The sequence below is a fragment of the Equus przewalskii genome, chromosome 8, assembly GCF_037783145.1.
Source record: "Equus przewalskii isolate Varuska chromosome 8, EquPr2, whole genome shotgun sequence".
NCBI lineage: Eukaryota > Metazoa > Chordata > Mammalia > Perissodactyla > Equidae > Equus > Equus przewalskii.
Genome location: NC_091838.1, coordinates 58,252,150 through 58,274,480, shown reverse-complemented (window position 1 = coordinate 58,274,480; position 22,331 = coordinate 58,252,150). Strand labels below are relative to the sequence as shown.

Below are 22,331 nucleotides of genomic sequence, written 5' to 3'. Positions count from 1 at the left end.
ACTTTTGTTTGTCTGCATACTTGTCTTTTCCTGGTAGGCCATAATAGACTGAGTCTTATTCACCTCTACCTCCCCAACATTTTCGATATAGTACAATTTCAAGGCATTTTTATTGAATGAACATACCAATACATGATTGAACGAGCAGATGAATGATTGAATGCATGAATGAGTAAGATCACTGTACCTGAAAAAATTGGTAGTGAAGCTGTCTGTAGTTAGCTAATTTACTGGTTGATGACATCAACTAGTTGAGATTTTTATGTAAAAATTCTTTTGAGCACATCTCTGGGTTTCCTAATCTTAGTCAGTCCCCCATATTATCCTTTTGTCATAGACACTGTGCCTAGTCCCAAACTGAAAGCAAACACTAAGGAAGTCCTTGAAGGATCTCAAGTGTATAAACAGTGGGTCAAACTTTAAGGACACTATCTCAAGAGCTAGTCAGGGAGAGGAGTCACTTGTCACTTTACATTTCATCTTTAAGGTAACCCTTAAGTCAGAATACATGGAAATGCATTTAAAATCTTGAATCATCTTGGAGTTTTAAAACATTTACATTTTGTGGCATAAGTGCTGACCAGAGCATTGTTTGTTCTCTTTTTCTTAAAAATATGTGCAAAGGAATTTTAAAAATGTATCCTGAATACACCTATTTGGCAGGTCTTATAAACTGTTTTTTAAGGGCTGGGGTTATGAAATACAGTTTTTTGTGGCCATAGTTTCTAGCACAGTTCTTGGTACACAGTATATGCTTAGTATATATTGAACTGAAATTAATTGATTATAACATTTTTTTTTTTTGAGGAAGATTAGACCTGAGCTAACTACTGCCAATCCTCCTCTTTTTGCTGAGGAAGACTGGCCCTGAGCTAACATCCGTGCCCATCTTCCTCTACTTTATATGTGGGACGCCTACCACAGCATGGCTTTTTGCCAAGCAGTGCCACATCCACACCAAGGATCCACACCAGCAAACCCCAGGCCGCCAAGAAGCAGAACATGCCAACTTAACCGCTGCACCACTAGGCCGGCCCTTGATTATAACTTTTAAGTTGATAAGACTAGTCATTAGATTTTCTGAACTAAGATACTTTATCATCATCAGGAAGTGTTGTGTTTTTTTTTTTTAATTGATTCCCACCTCATCCCATTAAAATGTTGTGGATCAGTAAAATAAATTTATATGCTAAGGAACTATTGGGTTAACATTAGTTCTCAATTTTGAAATTATTATATTGTACTATATTGAAATTTCAAGAAATATGTAATTAGTAATATTTGAAATGCCTACTTTCATACGTTATTTATTTTTAATTAAATTAGAGAATAGTTAGTCTCTTCCCTAGAAACAACCTTGGTCTCATTCTCTTGTATTCCAACATGTTCTCTTGAAAGAGAGAAAGAGAGTGGAGTTATAATTGTTGAGTAGGGTCTTGCATAAAACCCCAGGAAACCCATGGTCAGAAGACAGTCTGATAATCACTGGGTTGGAGGAAAATGCTACATAATCCAAGTTCGTAGGGTTCCATATCTATTGTCGTGGTCTGTTCAGGTTGCTATAACAAAATACCATAGACCGAGTAGTTTATAAACAACAGAAATTTATTTCTCACAGTTCTGGAGGCTGAAAGTCCAAAATCAAGGCTCCAGCATGGTGGCCTTCTGGTGAGAGTTCCCTTCCTGACTCATAGCTGGTGCCTTCTCTGCTGTGTCCTCACATGGTGGAAGGGGCAAGGGATATTTCTGCAGCCTCTTTCATACAAGCACTAATCCCATTCATGAGGGCTCTGACCTCATGACCTAATCACCTTCCAAAGGCCCCCACCTCCTAATACCATCATCTTTGAGTTTTGAGAAGACACATTCAGACCATGGCACCTATGAAGGCTGGCAAACTCCTTGTTTTTGTGTACAGACATTAACTGTGGTTCCCTCATTATCCTCTAAATTTGAGACCTGGGCACTGAGATGACAGAATATAAACGGTTTTGTCATAAATCAATACAAACATAGAAACAACTCCAAATTAATGATATGTCAGATAGAATCATATTTATAATCAAAAACAAGCACATTGTTTTTATCACAGATTAAGAGTTCCTAATTCTATTAAACATATTAAGATGTTCAATAAGTTTTTTAGGTGAAATATGATTAAAAATTGAGTATTTTTTGAGTGCTTCTATTTGCTATATCTCAAAAGAATGTGTAATTTAACTACTGACTGAAGATATTCTTCTGTAGTAGCTCTGTTGGAAATGGTAAACTTCGAGAGTCTTATCTCAGGGTATATTTATCAGCATTCTGAATTTTGAATATTTTTTATTAAATGGTTGTACCTAATCTGAAGCTTTTTAAATGTCAGTGTTTTCATCATGATTATAAAATACTTTACACATTTATTATTGCAAATATGTCCTTCATTACTTTGCTTGTTAAGTTATAGATTTCCTTCTCAAAACCTCTTTAAATGTTGACTCTAGTCTCATTTGTCTGAGATGCTTGAAGGTGAGACCAAGTTTAACTCACAAGGTCTTTTCTAGCTGCGTGATTCTATGTTTCATAACCTTTGTAAGCCCGTTGCTAAGGTAATGAGATTCTCAAGAGGCTTCTTAACATTAAGAATCAGCAAAACTGCAAGTTTTACAGATCACTTTCTTTTAACCTACACAGTTTCTCTGTGAAGTATTTGAATTACAGTGTCAACTGTTGTCAAGTCAGAGATTGATCAATGAGAATTTCTATGTCACTTTAAGGCCAGATGTTAGTCTTTGGCTCGAAATCTGATTGAATTTAAAATTAGAGTTTATTACTTTAGGCATCAAGGATCAAAGTTACCTGGTCACTAAAAAAAACGGTGATGAAAGAGTCCTTTTATACAAATTTCAACCACTGCCATTTAAACCTATATTTCCAATTTCATTCTCAGCTCACTGCAGGAGAGCCTTCTGGAGTGCTCTGCTTATATTTCTTCTGACCTCCCATCCTCATTTATTTTAGCACCTCTTCTCCAGATTCTGATTTCTTTCCTTCCACAGCAGGGAAGAAAAAGAGCAGAACCAGGTGCTACTCCATGGGTGCCAACCTCTGACCCTGGGAATGGATATTCACTCTGTTCCTTCCAAATTTAGTTGTGAATGGTGCACAGTATTTACCGGACTCCCAATGGAGGCAAAATTTGTTAAAGGAATCTCAACCCAATTTTATATTCTAAGAGACAAAATATTATAAGATAATAGAATCAAGTATCAGTAGGATGCTAGCAATTCTTTTTGTGCTGCATTTGTGCTGCATGTCAATGCTAAGTTATATATATCAGTCAGGGGCACTGTAGGAAACAAATGGCACCTTTACACTGGGTATGTGTGGGCAGAGCTTAAGGAAACTAACAAGAGCTTATACAGTATCCCTGGCTGATGACAGTAGGGACCATTATCACCTTCGGAAGTGATAACCATACCTCTCAGAGGACAGCTGCATGGAAAGGGTAGCCTGACATAAGCTTGGCTTTCAGTGAAGGAACACAGCCATCCCAAGGTGATCAGGCAGAGGAGTTGGGTGAAAAATACTCTACTGTAGACTTTTCCCAACCTTCTCATCCTGTCTCCTGCCAGTGTCACCTGTTCCCTGTTCACTTGTTGCACACAGAGAAAGTTGTGTAACAAAGGAGCCTGCTTATTATGGGTCCATGGGGGTCATCCTTTACTCTTGCTCTCAGGGGAAACAAGCAGGGCAGAAAAGGGTAGAGAATGGTTCTTGATAGGTAATCAGAAAATATCCAGCACTCATATCCTACAATTATAAGACAACCATAAAATTTAAATTATTCAAAAAACTTAGCTGGAATGTGTCATTCTATGATTTTCTGGATATGTAGTTCTCTCTATGAGAATTTGTGATTGTTTATATTACTTACTAATAGAACCATATACTTTTTTATGCTAACTCTTTACTGCCTTCCTTCCTTCTTTATATATTCCACAATATTTCTTGAATATTAGTCTGAGAAAGGGTCGTATAGTGCTTAAGAACTCATATGCCAGAACCAAACCGTCTGGGTTTAAATCCTAGCTCTGCCACTTAGAATTTGTGTGACTTTAGGCAAATTACTTACCTCTTTGTGTCCTCATAGAGCTATGTCAGGATTAAACATAACAAGTGCTTATAACTTTGCCTGACACATAAATGATATATAAATGTTTATTGCCATGTATGTCGACACTTGAAATGGAAAAAGTGAATAAAAGCTCATGGGAAGAGACAGATGAGTAAATACATAATTATAGTAAAATATATGGACCAATGTAAGTATGCCCTAAGGCCTATAGAAGCCCAAAGAAAGGAGCAACTAACTGTGCTTGCAAGCTCAGAGCAGTCTTTACGGAAGAGGTATAGTTCGACCTTGAGAGATGGCATAGGAATTTCACCAGGCTTTACACACTGGGAGAATGCCATCTTTCCAGGCAGAGAAAATGACATGCCTAAGGGCATGTAGGTGTGAAAGGGAACAGCAAGTGACATACCTGACACTTAGGTAGCTTGTAGGAAAATGGTGGGAGATAAGACTGGAGAGACAGGAAAGGTTTTGATCATGAAAGCCTTCCATGGTAAGGAATTTGAAGAGATCTGAATAGCTTTAAATCACTCTGATACCATACACAGGTGAGATTAATGTGTCGAAGCATTCAAGACAAAAACCTCTCTTAAAACTGATGTTGCTATCTTTTGCATACTGGAATCAAATTCATCTGTGTCTTTTCCTTAATTATTCCAGTACCTGGCTCACAGTATTCTCTCCATGCTTTCTCTCAAGTAGCATGGAACAGTGGAAAAGAGTGTGGTCATTCAAGTCAGGTAGATGTTGAATATAATCTCCTTTGAACTATTTCTACATATATGAAATTGGTCAGCCTCTCAAAACTTCATTTTTTCATCTGTTAAGCTGGAATAATAGTACCTCACTCTGAATGTTTCAGTACAAAAAACATAAATTAAAACAATTATAGTATTTAATAAATATGCTGTCAAATAACAGTCACTCAATAATGGCAGCTAATATTATTATCTTCTTGGAAATAACGTCTATGTTTGCAACCTTGAGATAGTCCGGTACTTTGTCTGTTAATTGCTTGCCAGTGATAAGTTGCTTGTCTTAGCTTTAGTTCCCTAGAAAATAGAGGCTGAGGTGAAGCTTATGGACTTTGTGGGGCCAGAGAGGCAGTGCAATTCCAAGACAGCAAAAATAAGGGGGAAAAAAGATATAATAGGGAAACAGGGGAATTAAATATAAGGTGGCATGTTGAGCAGTGTTAATGAGTGGCCACAGCCTCGTAAGAAACACAGTTGCGTGTTTGGTCATGTGGGTCATGTAGACCAGCCGTGCTTTGGAACTGTCTGTTTTAGGGAAGGAGAATGGAGCAATTTATCTCCTGGTTTGCTTTCCATCTCCCACCTCTTGGTGGTCAAAGTGCATCCCTCAGGCATTTAGTTCTTCACAATTCCAGATGCCAGTGCAGCACCTTAGGGAAGATCAAGTTTCCAGCAATCTCATGGGGTTAAATCTGGGTACTGGAGCTGCTATAATTTTTGCTGCAATGGAAAAGATAAAGTAGACTCCATACCTCAAAGTTGCGGGGGCCTGAGACAAGTAATATTAGCAGAGGAGCTGAAAGAAGTGGTCATGAGTGTCACTTCTGCCATATTCCATTCATTAGAAGCTAGTCACTAACGCTGACATATAATCAAAGAGGAGGATTGGACTCTACCTTTGGATAGGGGGAGCATCAAAGAATTTGCAAACAAGTTTTAAAACCATCACAGAACCTTTTGAGAGCAAGATGCAAATATAATTCTTCGTCACTCCCAAATATTCAATCAGATTGAGTTTCACCAAAACAAAGACTGTCTCTCACGTAACCACAAAACAACCATCCAAATTAGAAAATCAGTGTTGATGCCCTACTACTACATAATTCATGAATCCATTAAAATTTCACTATCCAAAATTGTCTCTTTTTCCTTCTTTGTCCAGGATTCCACGCATGGAACTGTTGTATTTACTTGTCATGTCTCTTTTATTTCTTTCAGTCTGGATGGGTTCCTCCTTTTTACCTGTCTGTCATGACATTGACAACTTTAAAGACTACGTTGTAAGATGTCCTTCAATCTGAGTCCATCCAGTCTTTCCTCATATCCAGACGTAGGCCATGCATTCTTGACAGAATGATCCCCATCATCTTAGTGCATCACATCTGGAAGCAAACAATGTCAGTATATCCCACTTTGGTTATGTGATTCTTGATCACCTAGTAAAATTAGTGTCTTCCAGGTTTTTTTATTGTAACATCACCATTTTCACCTTTGTGATTAATACATGTTTACAGAGAGATAATCCAAGACTATGCATTTATCTTGTTTATCAAACATTCACCGGGAATACAAAATCAGATTGGTGGCTACCAAATGCTGATTTTCTGTTTTCATTAATTCTGCATGTTTTTAACTGTCATTCTACATGGAGGTATAGTTTTCTCTTCTCTCCCATTTATTTATATTAGTATGGGTTTGTGCATTTAAATTTTATTCAGTCAGTAGTAATCTGTCATCATCAATGTTTTGTTGGTTAAAGTGTCCCCAAATGGCCAGTGGAGCCCCTTCAAGCTGGCCTCTATGACCTTTTGATATGTCCCCACCATTCCTTAAGCATCTATTCTTTTTTTTTTTTTTTTTTTGACGAAACAAGGTGTTTCAGGCTCATCTTGCACTTTTCCTTGTCCAACCCTGGAAGCAGCCTTCATGGGTCCTGTTAGTGAAGAATGGTATTTAGATCCAAAATTTGGGCACTCAGTGTGCTTGTTGTTATAGGGGTTTTCTGCTTTTAGGACTCTTGGTGGATGGAGCTAGAAAATATTTGTGCATATTTACATGTACATGTGTGAGTGTGTGTGTGACATATGATATATACATATATGTATACATACGTTCATCTATATCTATCTAAAATTTAAACATGAATTCACACCAATTCAAGTTTAGTTCAACCTCTCAGGATTCTTTGTAGCCTTCCCTTGTTCCACATTCCCTTTTTGATAACAAGAAGTGTGGCTACCATTATTCTTAATACATTTATGGTTTTAATGATACCATTATATATACTTAATCTCCCAACCTTACTGGCTGCCTCCTTGGCCTTGCTTCTACTTGTTTGGCCCCCAGCCACACTATCACCTACTTGACCTCACTACCTCCTCAACCCTTAGTACCCTACCACTGCCTTTGCTATAGGCTGAATATTTGTGTCCCCCTGAAATTTATATGTTGAAACGTAATGTCCAATGTGGTTTGGAGGTGGGGCTTTTGAGAGGTGATTAGTTCTTGAGAGTGGGGCCCTGATGAATGGGATAGTTCCCCAAAGAGCTCCCTCGCCTCTTCTACCATGTGAGGATACAGCGAAAAAATAGCTGTATATGAACCAGGAAATTGGCCCTCTCCAGACGCCAGATCTGCTGGTATCTTGGTCTTGGACTTCCCAGCATCCAGAATTATGAGAAACACATTACTGTTGTTTATAAACCACCCAGTTTATGATATTCTGTTACAGAAGGCCAAATGGACTCAGGCAGCCTCCTAAAACAACCAGGCCACTGCCTATGGAAGAAAAGGGAAGCAAAAAGCTCCATGTCTTTTCTGGTACTGCTCTTCTCCTTCCACCTGGGATACCTTTGCTTCCTGACTCTTCTCCAGTTCCCTCTTTGGGATAACTCTAAGAGAACTCAAGAATCACCTCTTCTGTGAAGCCCTTACTTTTCGCCAACCTCTAACTCCAAGAGGACTTTACTGTACACTAATCCCCCCTTATTCGTGGTTTTGCTTTCCAAGATTTCAGTTACCTGCATTCAACCAAGGTCCAGAAGCAGATGATCCTCCTGGCATGTCACCAGAGGTCAACAGTAGCCTAGCACTACATCACAGCGCCTACATCATTTACCTCACTTTATCTCATCACGTAGGCATTTTATAATCTCACATCATCACAAGAAGAAGGGTGAAAACAGTACAATAAGATATTTTGAGAGAGAGAGAGAGACCACAGTCACATAACTTTTATTATGTATATTGTTATAATTGTTCTATTTTATTTTTAGTTGTTGTTAATCTCTTACTGTGCCTAATTTATAAATTAAACTTTATCATAGATATGTATACATAGGAAAAAGTATAGTATAAACGGGATTCAATACTATCTGTGATTTCAGGCATCCACTGGGAGCTTTGGAACATGTCCTTCTCAGATAATGGGAGACTGCTATAATGTCCTTTGTGCCCTCATTTAAGGGCAGGGACCACATCTTATTTGTCTTTATATTCCTAATGCCTGATATTATTTTGATACGTATTAGAAACTAAATGAAGTTTCGTAAATGAGTAGTTAATGAGTGAAAATTCCTCCACAATAGCTTGGTGATTAACACGTTGAATTCAGACAAACCTAAACTCTGCTATTCACAAGTTTTGCGAAATTGGGTAAGTTTATGTCTTTGTCTGTTTGAGCTATTATAACAAAAATACCATAGACTAGGTGGCTCATAAACAATGAACATCACAGTTTGGAGACTAGGAAGTCCAAGATCAAGGCACTGGCAGATTCAGTGTCTAGTGAGAGCCCATTTCCTAGTTCACTGATGGCTGTCTTCTCTCTGTGTCTTCACTTGGCAGAAGAGGCAAAGGAGCTTTTTAAGGCCTATTCTATGAGGACACTAATCCCATTAATGAGGGCTGCACCCTCATGCCCTAATCACCTCCCAAAGACTCCACCTCCAAATATCATCACCATGGGGATTAGTTTCAATGTATGAATTTTGAGAGGACACAAATACTCTGTCTATAGCATTACTTAACTTCTCTGAGCTTCAATTTTCTCGTCTGTAAATGGAGATGACAATAGTTCTTTCACAGGTTTGTTGTGAGGATTAAATTGCATAATGAATGTTTAAAAAAATGTTTTCACAGTGCTAGTACAGTTTCATGGGTCAAAAAATGATAACTGCTGCCAAAGGGGACTGGTCTGGTGGTGTAGTGGTTAAGTTCGTGTGCTCTGCTTCGTTGGCTTGGGGTTCACAGGTTCAGATCCCAGCACAGACCTATACACTGCTCATCAAGCCATGCTGTGGCGGCATCCCACATGCAAAAAAATAGAGGAAGATTGGCACAGACGTTAGCCCAGGCCCAATCTTCCTCACCAAAAAGAAAAAAAGAGAGAGAGAGATGCTATTATTCATAATTGTTCTTTGTGTGTATCTCTACTATAGCACTCATCTGTTGCATATTAATTCTTTGTTCAGATATCAGTTTTGCCTCCTGGGTAGAAAAAATTGTCAAAGTGAGTGATATGTAATAGGTGTATGTTTATTTTACTTACTGCATATTGTTTTCCAGTCTAAGAGAGAGTGTTGCAGCTTCAAAATTATACATTGTTTTGAAAATATATCCTTGGTGTTTGTTTTGTTTGTTTGTTTGGTGAGGAAGATTGTCCCTGAGCTATCATCTATGCCAGTCTTCCTCTATTTTGGATGAAGGTCACCACCACAGCATGACTTGTTGAATGCTGTAGGTCTGCACCCAGGATCCAAACCCTCAAACCCCAGACTGCCAAAGCAGAGTGCACAAACCCGATGACTGTGCCACCAGGCCAGCCCCAATAGATCCTTGACTTTAAATAATATTGTGTTAAAGGAGTAAGGAAAAAATGTGGTTTCTAAATTGTAGAGTAAGCACTTACTCTCAATACTAACTCAAAGTTGATGGAAAACATATTAAAAAAAATACACTGATGCTTAAGAATAGGAAGAGAAAATCTCAACTGTTATGAGGCTGAAAGAGATCTCTAAGATAAATAAATATAAAGAAACATATAAAGATATGGAATATAGAGGTAAGGTGAGAATTTCGTAAACCACTGCCACCATGGGAGGCTGTTGCTGCAGCTTCTGCGTAGGCAGCCATTGTGCATGAGGGCCAAACCTCCAGGGAGGAGGCCACTGGCAATCCTGAGAAACTGCAGTAATTGACACCAAGGAAAATATTTCAGCTACATAGCCAAATGCCCAGACAGGGAGTCCAATGCAGTTATCAAGAGGGAAGCCTCCCCAACTCAGGATGAAGACCACAATTGTGAACTGCAACACAGATCAACAGAGGGAGAAGTTTATACCTAGAAGTACAAGACAATTCTGACATTAGAAGAAATAAGCCTGAAGGTGGGAGAGGTAGAAGTTGAAGATGGGGAGTGCAGGAAGTTTATAGTTGTAGAGAAGCAAGCAAACAAAAACATCTATTTGTTTATCTTCCACATATCAGTGGAGTCAGACAAACAGTAATTGTCTTTCTCTATCTGACTTATTTTGCTTAGCATAGTACACTTGAAATTTATATAATGTTATATATCATGTGACTGACCTCAGTAAAATAAATAAAAAATTTTAAAAATATGTGTTTGACATCTTGTGCAAAACCAACAGTTCTGTCCTCTCCTAAAGTACTTCCTCCTGCATATTTCATCATAAGCTTAACTACCGTTATGATTCACCGAATATATTTTCAAGTATGCTGCTTTAGAAGAAAGTTTATTCTGCTAGTCTCTCAGTAAACTTCTGTTTATACCCAAGGAAACAGTGAAAAGAGCAATCAGAAAATAACTTTAAATAATTGTACTAGATAACCTCACAAAAGTAAAGAGGGAAACTGTATCCATGAAAAAAATAATAGAAGGTTATGAAACAATAAAAAGTAATAACAACCATTAAATATTCAGTAAATAACATAATTTTTAAGTGTATGGGTTGAATTTGGATTAGATAAAAGTGCACAGTAAATTGGAATTTATAATCCATATATATTTGCATGTAGATAGTTCTTCTGGAATGTAGAATAGAGAATTTTAAAAATGAAAATTTGAAAGATTGAGCAACATGAAGGCTTAATCTCAAGGTTTCAACATTCAATATAGAGGAGTTTCAGAAGGATGAGAGCATGTAAGAAACAAGATTTTAAAATAAATAATGATAACTTTTTAGAACCCCCCCAAAAAGTTACAAGTTATTTGACAGTAGAAATCTATCAAACACCAACTTAAAAAAATAGATTTAAAAACAAATACCAGGTAGGTGATTGTGACATTTAAAAGCAGCAAGTTTTTAAAAGGAATCCTAACGCTTATGGGAAAGGAGAAGATGGGGCAGGGAACAAATTAATTATAGGAGAATTAAAATCAGTTTGATATCGTGTTTATCACCAGGAATGCTTACTAGATGGAAGACTAGGGAAGAACATCTTCAAAATGCTCTGGGAAAATAATGCTGAATTACAATCCTATACCTTGCCAACTATCATTCATTAGTGAGGGCAAAATAAAGACATTTTCAGATGAAGAAGAGCCTATTCTTTCAATAACAGAAAAAATTTCAATGGGAAGGTATAAGAGTAATAAACTTCTCTGAGCCTAGCAGCAGTGTCATCCCAACACCACCTAGTGCTTAATCCCACTATTCCCTGCTCAACATTTTCTCTCTGTAGCATGTACTGCTTTCTAAAATAAGATATTACTTATTTATCGTTTACTATCTGTAGACTTCCAGTGGAATATGCACTACCGGAGAGCAGGAATCCTTGTCTGTTTATTCATCCATCTATCCTACATTCCTGGAACAGAATCTGGTACATCGTAGGTGGTCAAATAAGTATTAGCTGAAGAAATTGAATGAGTGAATGATTTTTTAAAATATGTGAAGTGAACTTGATTCCACTATAAGAAAATGTGGTAAAATCCATACTCTCTTTGGGCCTTTAACACACTTCTTTTAGAAATTATCAGAGAGCATGGTCAAAAAATAATTGAAGGCATAAATAATTTCAATTTGACAAATATAAAAAATTAAATTGAATATATCTTACTGATGTATCTGCTGTGAGACTTGGATATGCTTATACTGAATACTAAAGCAATAACATTACGAATCAACAACAGAATGATAGCCTCGACCCATAAATTTAAAAAAACTTTGAAATTATTTATGAGTTGAAAAGGAAATCCAAGTGGAAATTACAGACTATTTAGAAGTGAACAAAAAACTGTGCCGATAAAGCAGGACTCTAAAGAAATTTATAGATTCAAGTGTATTTTTTTTTTTTAGGAAACAAGAAAAGTGGAAAATAATTAATAAAAAGAAAAAAAAAACCCCTAAGATTTCAGCTCCAGAAGGCAGAAAAAGAATAGGAAAATGATGCAGAAGAGAGTTGAAGATAGAATCCAAAATGATAAAAAAGGAAGATGTTTAAATAAAGTCAAAACAATAGAATTTATCAGCAAATGTTGGTGCTTTGAGTAGACTAATAAATTTGACAACTCTGTAAATATGAGCAAAGAAAACTGGAAGACTAATCACAAATAGCATTAGTAGTAAGGCAGATGCATGACATATTTATAAAGAGATGTTTTAAAATCTTGTAACACAATTCTATTACTATTAAGCTACTAACCTGGCAAACTTCAGAAAATATCACTTGTCTAACATATTTAAGTTGCCAATATTGCCACCCGGTCAAAAAAAAAAAAAAAAAACACCCTTCAATAGGAAAATAACTTTAGAGGAGCTTGAAATAGTAGTCAGGTGTCTGCCTCAAAAGTATACCAGACTCAGCCAGCTTTTTTGGTCACTTTTTAACATTTAAGAACCCAATTTCTCCTGTTATCCAAACTAATCTAAATACTAGTGAAAGTTGGAAAATTATGAACCTCTTCCTTTGATATTAAATCTAGATAGGAACAGCACAAAAAGTAAAATTTATAGGCCAATGTTGCTATGATATAGATCAAAATAAAATATCAAATAAAATCCAGTATAGGGGTCAGCCTGGTGGCACAATGGGTAACTTCACCTGTTCTGCTTTTGGCGGCCTGGGGTTTGCTGGTTCGGATCCCAAGTGTAGACCTATGCACCACTTATCACGCCATGCTTTGGCAGGCATCCCACATATAAAATAGAGGAAGATGGGCACAGATGTTAGCTCAGGGCCAGTCTTCCACAGCAAAAAAGAGGAGGATTGAGAGTGGATGTTAGCTCAGGGCTAAATCTTCCTCAAAAAAAAAAAAAAGAAAAGAAAAAGAAACTCATTATAGCCATCTATGGTTTCTGCTAAGGATACAAAGATGTTCAAAAATACCTCCAAAATTATTGTTTGGTTAAAAAAAGAGCAAGTTATAAAATAATATTGACTATAGAATAATACAATATAAAGTATAATACATATATTATTATATATACATGTATTAAAGTATAATAAATATATAAAATAATACCACATAGTTTTGTAGAGAAAATTTTTATATTTACGTAAATACAGATGCTTATAATGTTACGTGTTATATATGTCTTTGTATAATCATAAAAAAACTGGAAAAACACACACCAAATTTATGCTGGTAGATTATAGAACTGGGAATGTGTGATTGTTTTAGTGTTTTAGTCAGGAGAGGCCATTTATCTCAAAGTTTTAGTTTTTAATTTTAATTTTAATTTTTTTGCTGTTTGTTTGAAGACAAAACTATTGATCTGATTTCATGTGACTTAAAAACCAAAATAACCACCATAGTAATTTACTACTGACATACATAGCTTCACAATGAAGATCCTAGACATTTGGAGTTTCTTTGACTATATGTCAAAAGGATGTTTAAATGTGCTCTTAAGGAAATTTTTTCAACCTCCTTCAGGTTAATTTATCCAAAAATGCATTTATTGAGAAACTTAGCTGGGTAATTTGGAATGCAAAACTGATTCCTGCCTCGAGGAGTTTTTTGGCGGGTCTAGTTGGGGAAGTAATTCCGTCAACAACTGCCAGGGAGAGAGCACATCCGGTGAGAAAGGTACATATACACTGATTGCTGTAGGAGCACAGAGGCAGAGAATGTTACCTCATGTCCTGGTTGCCATCTAAGGATTTACTGTATCATGTACGGACTGCAAAAAATATGAAAAGTCTTTGGGATTTGGGAAAAATACATATGTATGTATATGTGTGTTTGTATGTATATTGTACAGACAGAAAATCTGAATCTTGTCATAACTGCTCTATTAGAAGCAACCACATTATCTCTGATGACCTCAATTTCCCTATTTACAAAATGAGAGGAAAACACTAATTGTTCCATAAAGATTATTTCATCAAATCATGTCCATAAGAGTGGCAAAAGGACAAAAAATGAGATTGGAGAACGTTTTCATCTTTTGCTCTTAAACGTGTCAGCTATAGTGAGTGCACTTCTCCTGAACCAGTTTTGTGGATAGCGAACCCCTTGGAAGGTGACTTTTATCTTCTATTTTTGCAGAAATTGAAAAAGAAAGTTGTGGCGATCCTGGTACACCTTTATATGGAATTAGAGAAGGCGATGGATTTTCTAATCGTGATGTTTTAAGGTTCGAATGCCAGTTTGGGTTTGAATTAATTGGAGAGAAATCCATTGTTTGTCAGGAGAATAACCAATGGTCTGCAAACATACCCATCTGTATCTGTGAGTACCAAATGCCTTGCTTCCAGATAGCATATGCTACCCTGTCGTTGCATATAATTGCTTTTGTAATTAATTGCAAAGTGCTGGAACCATGTAATTATTTTTGAACGAGTAGCACTTTGTGATACTGTCTTTAAGAAGTGTGCTTATGCCAAATTATAAATTTCATTACAGATTTAAATAAAGTTAACATAGTTCACTTGATAATTGCAAATTATATATTATGTGTGTTCTCATAACACTTTATTGGTGGCATTTTATACTTTATAGATAGCATACTTCTTATGGAAATTATACGTCTGAGCTGATTCTAATAGACTCATTTATTTTAACAAGACAGTATATGCTTATTTGCAATCAAAAACACTTAAAATATTTAAAGCCTATGTTCTATGTATAATGCATTAACTTATTTTTGCTTGTAGATGCTCACATTAATGCATAAAGTGCCATTTATTTATATTGCACAGAATAAAATTCATTAATGTTTATGTTATAAAATATGCTTAGATTAAAAGAATGTATTTCTTCAAATACATTAAAACATTCCAATTTAACTGCAACAAAAATATAATTTGTATTATATCTGGATGCACTTTTAGGTTCAGTTAAATATTATCTTCATTACCAACAAATACAACTTAATAGGTATGAGTGCAATATTGAAAATTTTGCATTTTAGTTTTGAATATTCACAAATGATAATATATAAGCCAATAATCACGAAGATAAAAATAAATTTCTGTTTTTCAAATATAAGACTTTTATCTGTATCCAATTTATAGTGATAATGCTTTACATTTGTGAAATCCTTTACTCCCTACAAAGGCGTTAGCCTATTCTTTACTTCAATATTTAACTGGTTTTAAAAAACAAGTCGTTGGGGCTGACCTGGTGGTACAGTGGTTAAGTTCATGCACTCTGCTTCGGTGGCCTGGGGTTTGCAGGGTCAGAGCCCGGGCACGGACCTAGCACTGGTCATCAAACCATGCTGTGGCAGCATCCCACATAAAATAGAGGAAGATTGGCAGTAGATGTTATCTCAGGGCCAATCTTCCTCACAAAAAAAAAAAAAGTAGCATTTTTCAAGACTTATGTTTTACCTGAATTATAATATATATCCTGCAAAATACACATTTTCATTTATTGGAAATGTTGAGTGTTTAACATTTTACCATTATTTATCATTTTTAATGATGTAACTGAGAATTTTGAAAGTGAGTAGAGGCCAAACATTTTCTAATATATATATATCACATAGTTAGAAAAAAAGAAGACAAAAAAGAGCAAGTAAACATCACTGTTTCTCATTGTAGTGTTCTTGATACATATTACCAAGATAACTTATCCTACATTTCAGCAAAGTGGATCTTTTTAGAATCTGGCAGAAATTTCCCTAATTAAATATCTTTTGCTTGCTCTTCAGGAAATCTAGGAGAGGAAGTGTGCACAGACTCCCTTAATAGAACTCTGTCAGTTTAGGGCCAGTGCTCACCCCTAACCAAGTTCACCTTGTGAAACTCCTGTTTTGAGAGAAGAAAATACGTTAGGAGATTCTGATTTGATTCTGTCAGCATCATCTAAAAAGTTTAATAATACTTCAAAGATTTTACTTGAAGATCTTTAGTTCTAAGTGTTCCTCCAAAGAAACATTGTTGATATAATATTGGAGAACCTATTAATATATCACATCAAAAATGAAAATATTTTTGTCATTTTAAGGTGTTAAAATGCATTTAATAAAATATTTAAAATAATGCTGATGAAAACAAATTTTAAAACTCTTGAAAATCCTAAGAACACTTTTTACTATTTTAAAAAGAATTCAGTCTTGCATCCTGATATATGATAAATATGTAGCAATTAATAGTTTCATTATATACCAACAATAGCTAATTTGAAAGTGTAATTGAAAGAATTTATTCTGAAAAATAAAGTTATAAAATACATGGAAATAATCCTTACATAAATCCAAATAACTCATAGAAAATTATAAACTTGTTGAGAAAAGAAAATTTAATGAGAAAAAAATAGAGATTGATGCCATGTTCCTGAATGAGAAGACATTATATTAAATATATGAGTTATATACAAATTGCTTTGAAATTTCAACAAAAATCCTAACTTTCTTTGGGAGCTTGACCTACTATACTGATATAAAGCTGGGTAAAAAAACAAGCAAGAATAGATATGAGAATTTTTTAAAAGCAAAGTACTTATGTGGATAAGAAAGCATAATATTGTTATTACCATAAAATTATCATGATACCCACAGAAATATAACACTGGGTGAAAGGAAGTTACATAAAAACTTCATCTAATATAATTAAGTGTTTAGAATGTTATATAGACATCTACCTATCTAGCCGTTGGGGGAAATTAGCATGGTAGAGTTTGGTCAGCCGTTTACCCAGGTGGAGATCATTTTAGAGACTGGCAAACTAAATTCTGTGGGGAAAATCTAGCCTGAAGCCTAGTTTTGTAAATAAAGTTTTCTTGGAACATAACCATGTACTTTCATTTATCTATTGTCCATGGCTGCTTTCCTGTTACAGTGGACAAGTAAGAAGTTGCAAAAGAGACCACGTGGCTTGTAAAGCCAAAGCATTTACTCTCTGTCTCTTTACAGAAAAAGTTTTCTGACCGTTAATTTAGATCAAGGATTATAGAATCAAATGATTGCAGGATGCAGGTGGGTAAAAGCATGAGGAAGGAACAGGACGAAGCATGGGTGCACCTATTATGGAAGTGATAGGGAACTGGGTGCAGTGATTTTTCAAGAGCAGCTAGAACTCCATATGTTTTTCTCCTCAAATGTGAAAGATGATGTGTTAAAAATGGGATTTCAACTTTTTTGTGGGGGCATAAGAAAAAAATCACACATTTGCAATCTGGATTCAACCCAATAATGGCTGTCAGTTTCCAAGCTCTGGTTTTAACTCTAACATCATTCCACACAGAAAAAGAAATTATTATAAAGTATGTATAAAAAACAATAAGAATTATATATATAAATGTATATGTATATTATAATTACATGTAAATTATATATAATCATAAATGTATAATTATTTGACATTTTATATATTCTACATATATATGTAGATATAACTGTATATTTTTCCTTATATTCGTGTAGATAGATAGATATTGGTCTAATTTCTGAATGTTAATAAAAGATCTAAACTTAAAAGCAAAGTAAAAAATAAAAAAGACATTACAATTTTTAATACTCAAAACAAATTATTTATACTAAAATATTATTAGCAAAATAATGTATGAATGTTTATGAATTGTGATATTATATGAATACTGTAAACTAAAAATTGATAATCTTAAGTGATCAGCAGATAATTCCAGAAAGAGAGAAAATATAGAGATCTAAGAAACATATGAGAAATCTTCAACTTCACTAGTAAGCAAAGAACTGCAAATTAATATAATGAGATGCCATTTTCTTACCAAATAAGAAAAGTAAAAAAATCACAATATTTTATGATGTTGAGTATGTTGTACTCTTTAATGTGTTTTGTTATATTTCAGTATAAGTTAATACAATTTTTCTAGGCAGAAATTTAGCAAAATATTTTGAGGCTTAAAGTTTATACCTTGTGTAAATAAAATTTGGTGCAAAATAGTGTGAATTCAATTTTATTAAAAATATATAATAGAAACCACCAGAAGAAAATGCATCGTTATTTTAACTATGATTTCCTCTGTGTGGTAGATCATTTACTTTTCTGTTTCTTTATCTTTCTTCTGCTTTCTAAATGTTTTATGTGAACTTTTAAGTCAGATGTTTTTAAAAGTTAAAAAAAAATAAAACTGGAAGAGGAAAAAAACTTCATTTTAGTCTAATGTGAGAGTTTAATTGTTTTTCCAGTGTTAGCTACTAGTGGCGGCTATTATAAAATTTAGCTCATCTCCTTATCTGTTTCCTAAACTATCAGAGCATCCCGTGGCCATGGTAGCAATGAAACTCACCTTGTCACCACCCTCACTCCAAGTTTTCTCTGGGCTACATCATCCCGGTTCTGTTAATATCCACAAAGTATTTTTTTTCTTCAGTCATTTTATGAGCATTATTATTTTCTATGGAAATCTCTAAATATTTCTCCAATATTCTTTTTTAAGCACTGAAGCAAAAGCTTTGCACAGCACTTTAACACGAACATGATAAATATCAAAATAAATTGCTGTTATTTATTCCAATTATGTTTTGTGAATATTTAAGCATACAGGCATCCAGAGTACCAGTTGCCTTTTCTAATATGTGAAAATGGTAACATTTTTGTGTGTTTTATAAGATAATTTACATTGTTTAATATTATTTTCTGAAACTGCTGATTACTATAATTGTAGGATGTGGCAAAATAAGGTAAAATATTACTTTTGAAAATTTATTGTATTTTATAATCTTCTTATTTTAACAGTTCCTTGCCTCTCTAACTTTACTGCACCAATGGGAACAGTCCTTTCTCCTGATTACCCAGAAGGGTATGGAAATAATTTAAACTGCATCTGGACAATAATCTCTGATCCAGGAAGTCGGATACACCTGTCCTTTAATGACTTTGATCTGGAATCCCAGTTTGACTTCCTTGCCGTTAAAGATGGTGACTCTCCAGACTCCCCAATTCTTGGAACCTTTACTGGGGCTGAGGTGCCTTCTCATCTTACTAGTAATAGTCATATACTGCGATTGGAATTTCAAGCTGACCACTCAATGTCAGGACGTGGCTTTAACATCACTTATAACAGTAAGGTTATTTTTTCCACATAACATATTTCTACAAAGTAGAGCCAGAAAAGAACCATGCAAACCAACTCTCTTGTTCCATAGATAAGGAAACTTAGACAAGTCATACACAGTCATGTGCTAAATAATATTTTGGTCAGCAACAGACTGCATGTAAGAAGGTTGTCCCATAAGATTAGGACATATAGCTAGGTGTGTTGTAGGCTATACCATCTAGGTTGTGTAAGCACACTATCGTGTTCGCACAATGACGAAGTCACCTAAGAACACATTTCTCCTAGCATGTCCCTGTTGTTAAGCAACACATGACTGTACATAATTGTATCAGGAACGGTCATTTAGTCCTGGGTTTCCAACCATATTTTACTCCCTATTGTGTCATTTCTCTTTGTTTGTGAGAGGACTGGTAATAAGGGAATATGTTTCAAATATTATTATATTGGCCAATATGTTAGCTTATTCTATTAAATCTTATAAGCATAAGCTCAAACGTACGATACATCACATACCTTGCTTCATTATTGGTATGCAAACATAAGGGAGATGCATCTTTCCTTCAAGATGTTCATAAACCAATAGAGGACTTTAAACAAATAATGACAGCACAGAGTTATAAATCCAAAGACAAAATTCACAAGGCTACAGAAGCATCACAAAGAAGGAAATCGGTAATTTAGGAGCAGCAGACAACTGAGCTGACTTAGCAAAGCCTCCATGGGGGAAAAATATCTTAGTGATTGAGAATCTTAGGTCTAAAGTAAAACTATACAATTTGCTACATTTTTGAGTTTAATAACTGAGGCTCAGTGTCCTAATTGGTAAAATCATATTGGGTCTCTGTAAGGAGTAAATTAGGTGATGCATATAAATGATTTAGTATAGACTATATGGTACCTAATAAATCTTGATAAACATTATTATTGTTTACTTGTGTTACCTTGACATATTATATCATTGTGTCTTTTTATTGCTCTAGATTTGCGATTTCTTTGAGGTTATTTAGCTATTGTCTACCACTCATTTTTTGTATTTCAAAAGGATGAATATTAGTTTTCTGCAAAAAAGCATGCATAAAGATAGCAAAAAGATGAATCACATAAAGGAGAAAATATCTTAGTAGGTTAATATGCTTACATACTAATGCTCCTGCTTGCCAAATGTTCTACACGAAGCCATAGAATACCAGCGATTTGTATTGTTTTTCCTTGAAACTACCACATGCTGTCAGATTTTGTCCGACTTGATGAGTTAATATTTGCGTCATTAACAAGAGGATTTAGTTTCCTGCTCTTTAAAAAAGAATTGCACCGCTCACCCCTGCCCCTGCTCGTTCAGTGCTGAGCTTTGGCAGTTAGTGACAAAATGCAGTTATTATTGTCTTTTCAGTGTCACTAGTGCTGAATACTGTCACTAATAAGTTGTCAACATGTAATTGCACATCATTAAAGTCAGCTTAGCTTTGACAGGTGTCATAGAGACTTGCTGTATAAAATGGTTATTTTACCTGAAAGTCCTTTTTAAAATATTTCAAATATATGTAAAAGATAGATACATATATGCACTTATCTATTTACAATTTTTATTTGGTTTTAAATGCACAATATTTTTAACTTTGATGTTTATGGTACCTTCAAGGTATTATGGAAATATGCCTCCTTGTTCCTTTTCTGTTTCTCTAGTAAATAATTTAATGCACCATACGCAAATTTTTATATTTAATGCTTACTATTGAAATTCTTTTTTTTCTGAAAAAATATCACAGGCATTATATGTAGGAGCAACTAGGTTTAATCAAAATTGAAGTTTTTAAAAGCACAACAGAAAACAGTGATTAGAAGTAGATTTACCTACAAAATATATTTTATCTATTTTAGAATTTACCTTAATATTTAATGAGGTAGTTTTTAACTTAAAAATGAGGAGAATGGATAATAAAATTATATAATTTATAGACAATGTCAAAGTGGGGATTAGTAAGAAAATTTAAAATAACTCATGATGTACTCATGCAGTATGAATATAAAAATATTAACTTGTAAATACCTCATAAAATGTTTTACATTTTTAGACTTTGCTGCTTCAGATATTCCATTTATACTTTACTAATTTAAACATTTGTAGTGCATATTTGGTCATCCAGTTGAATAAAGAGAAAAATTTGTAGGGTTCATGTAATCTATAATCTATGAGAAATTCAAGTAAGCGCATTGTTACTACATATCTGCTACTTTCTAGGACTGGGCTAAATATACGCTGTGGGAGACACAAGGTAAAATTATATAGTGGCCCTGAACTGAAGAATTCACATTCTCTAGAGAGACATGAAACAAATAATCCAAGATACAATATGTTGTTGAGAAAAAATTAAAAGCTAGACCTGGGGAAACATTTCAACGTTGTCTCTATGACCTGAGGCAAGCTACTTAACTTTTTCTGAATCTCACATTACTCTTGAGAGTGAATGGCCATAATTTGCTCATCAGGCTGTTGTAAATGTTAAATGAGATAGTAACATTTCTAAAGCTCCTATCACAATGCCTAGAACTTAGTAATTGCAAAAACGTTAGCTCTCTTCCCTTTTCCTAGACAGCAGAAACAGACGATCTATTGAAAATTATAAAGAAATTGTAAGACTTTCATACTAGATTAAAACATTTCACTTTAATACTCACAACGAGATTATCTCTCCATTCCAAACAGTGAATCACAAGAAAAGTTTGCAATGGGATATAATAAGCCTGCTCTGTGTTCGTATTAATCGGAATTCTGACTAGCTGTTACTGGCCATTTTTGCATAGACTAAACCTAATGGTCTCCAGAAATAAGCAGAAACAATTCTATTTTGAAATCTTGTAATCTTACAGTATAATTCATATTTTAAAACAGTCACATCTGTTACATGTCACAGGCAATCAGTTATCGTCAGAGGAGAGCTTCCAATTTTTTTTAAATAAATAAAGACTTTTCTAGAAATAAACATAAGCTTTTTGAAAATCACTTTTT

The 22,331-nt window shown here is 34.7% G+C and overlaps 1 protein-coding gene across 7 annotated transcripts in view; it reads left to right on the top strand.

The window, feature by feature from the left end:
• CSMD3 (CUB and Sushi multiple domains 3) overlaps positions 1 to 22,331 on the top strand; it is a 1,172,992-nt gene that overhangs the window by 745,325 nt on the left and 405,336 nt on the right. For all 7 annotated transcript variants that reach the window (XM_070630871.1, XM_070630869.1, XM_070630875.1 and 4 more), the window contains 2 exons: positions 14,387 to 14,569; positions 19,003 to 19,329. In XM_070630871.1, coding sequence (XP_070486972.1) covers positions 14,387 to 14,569; positions 19,003 to 19,329 — 510 coding nt within the window. The remainder of the gene's footprint in view (positions 1 to 14,386; positions 14,570 to 19,002; positions 19,330 to 22,331) is intronic.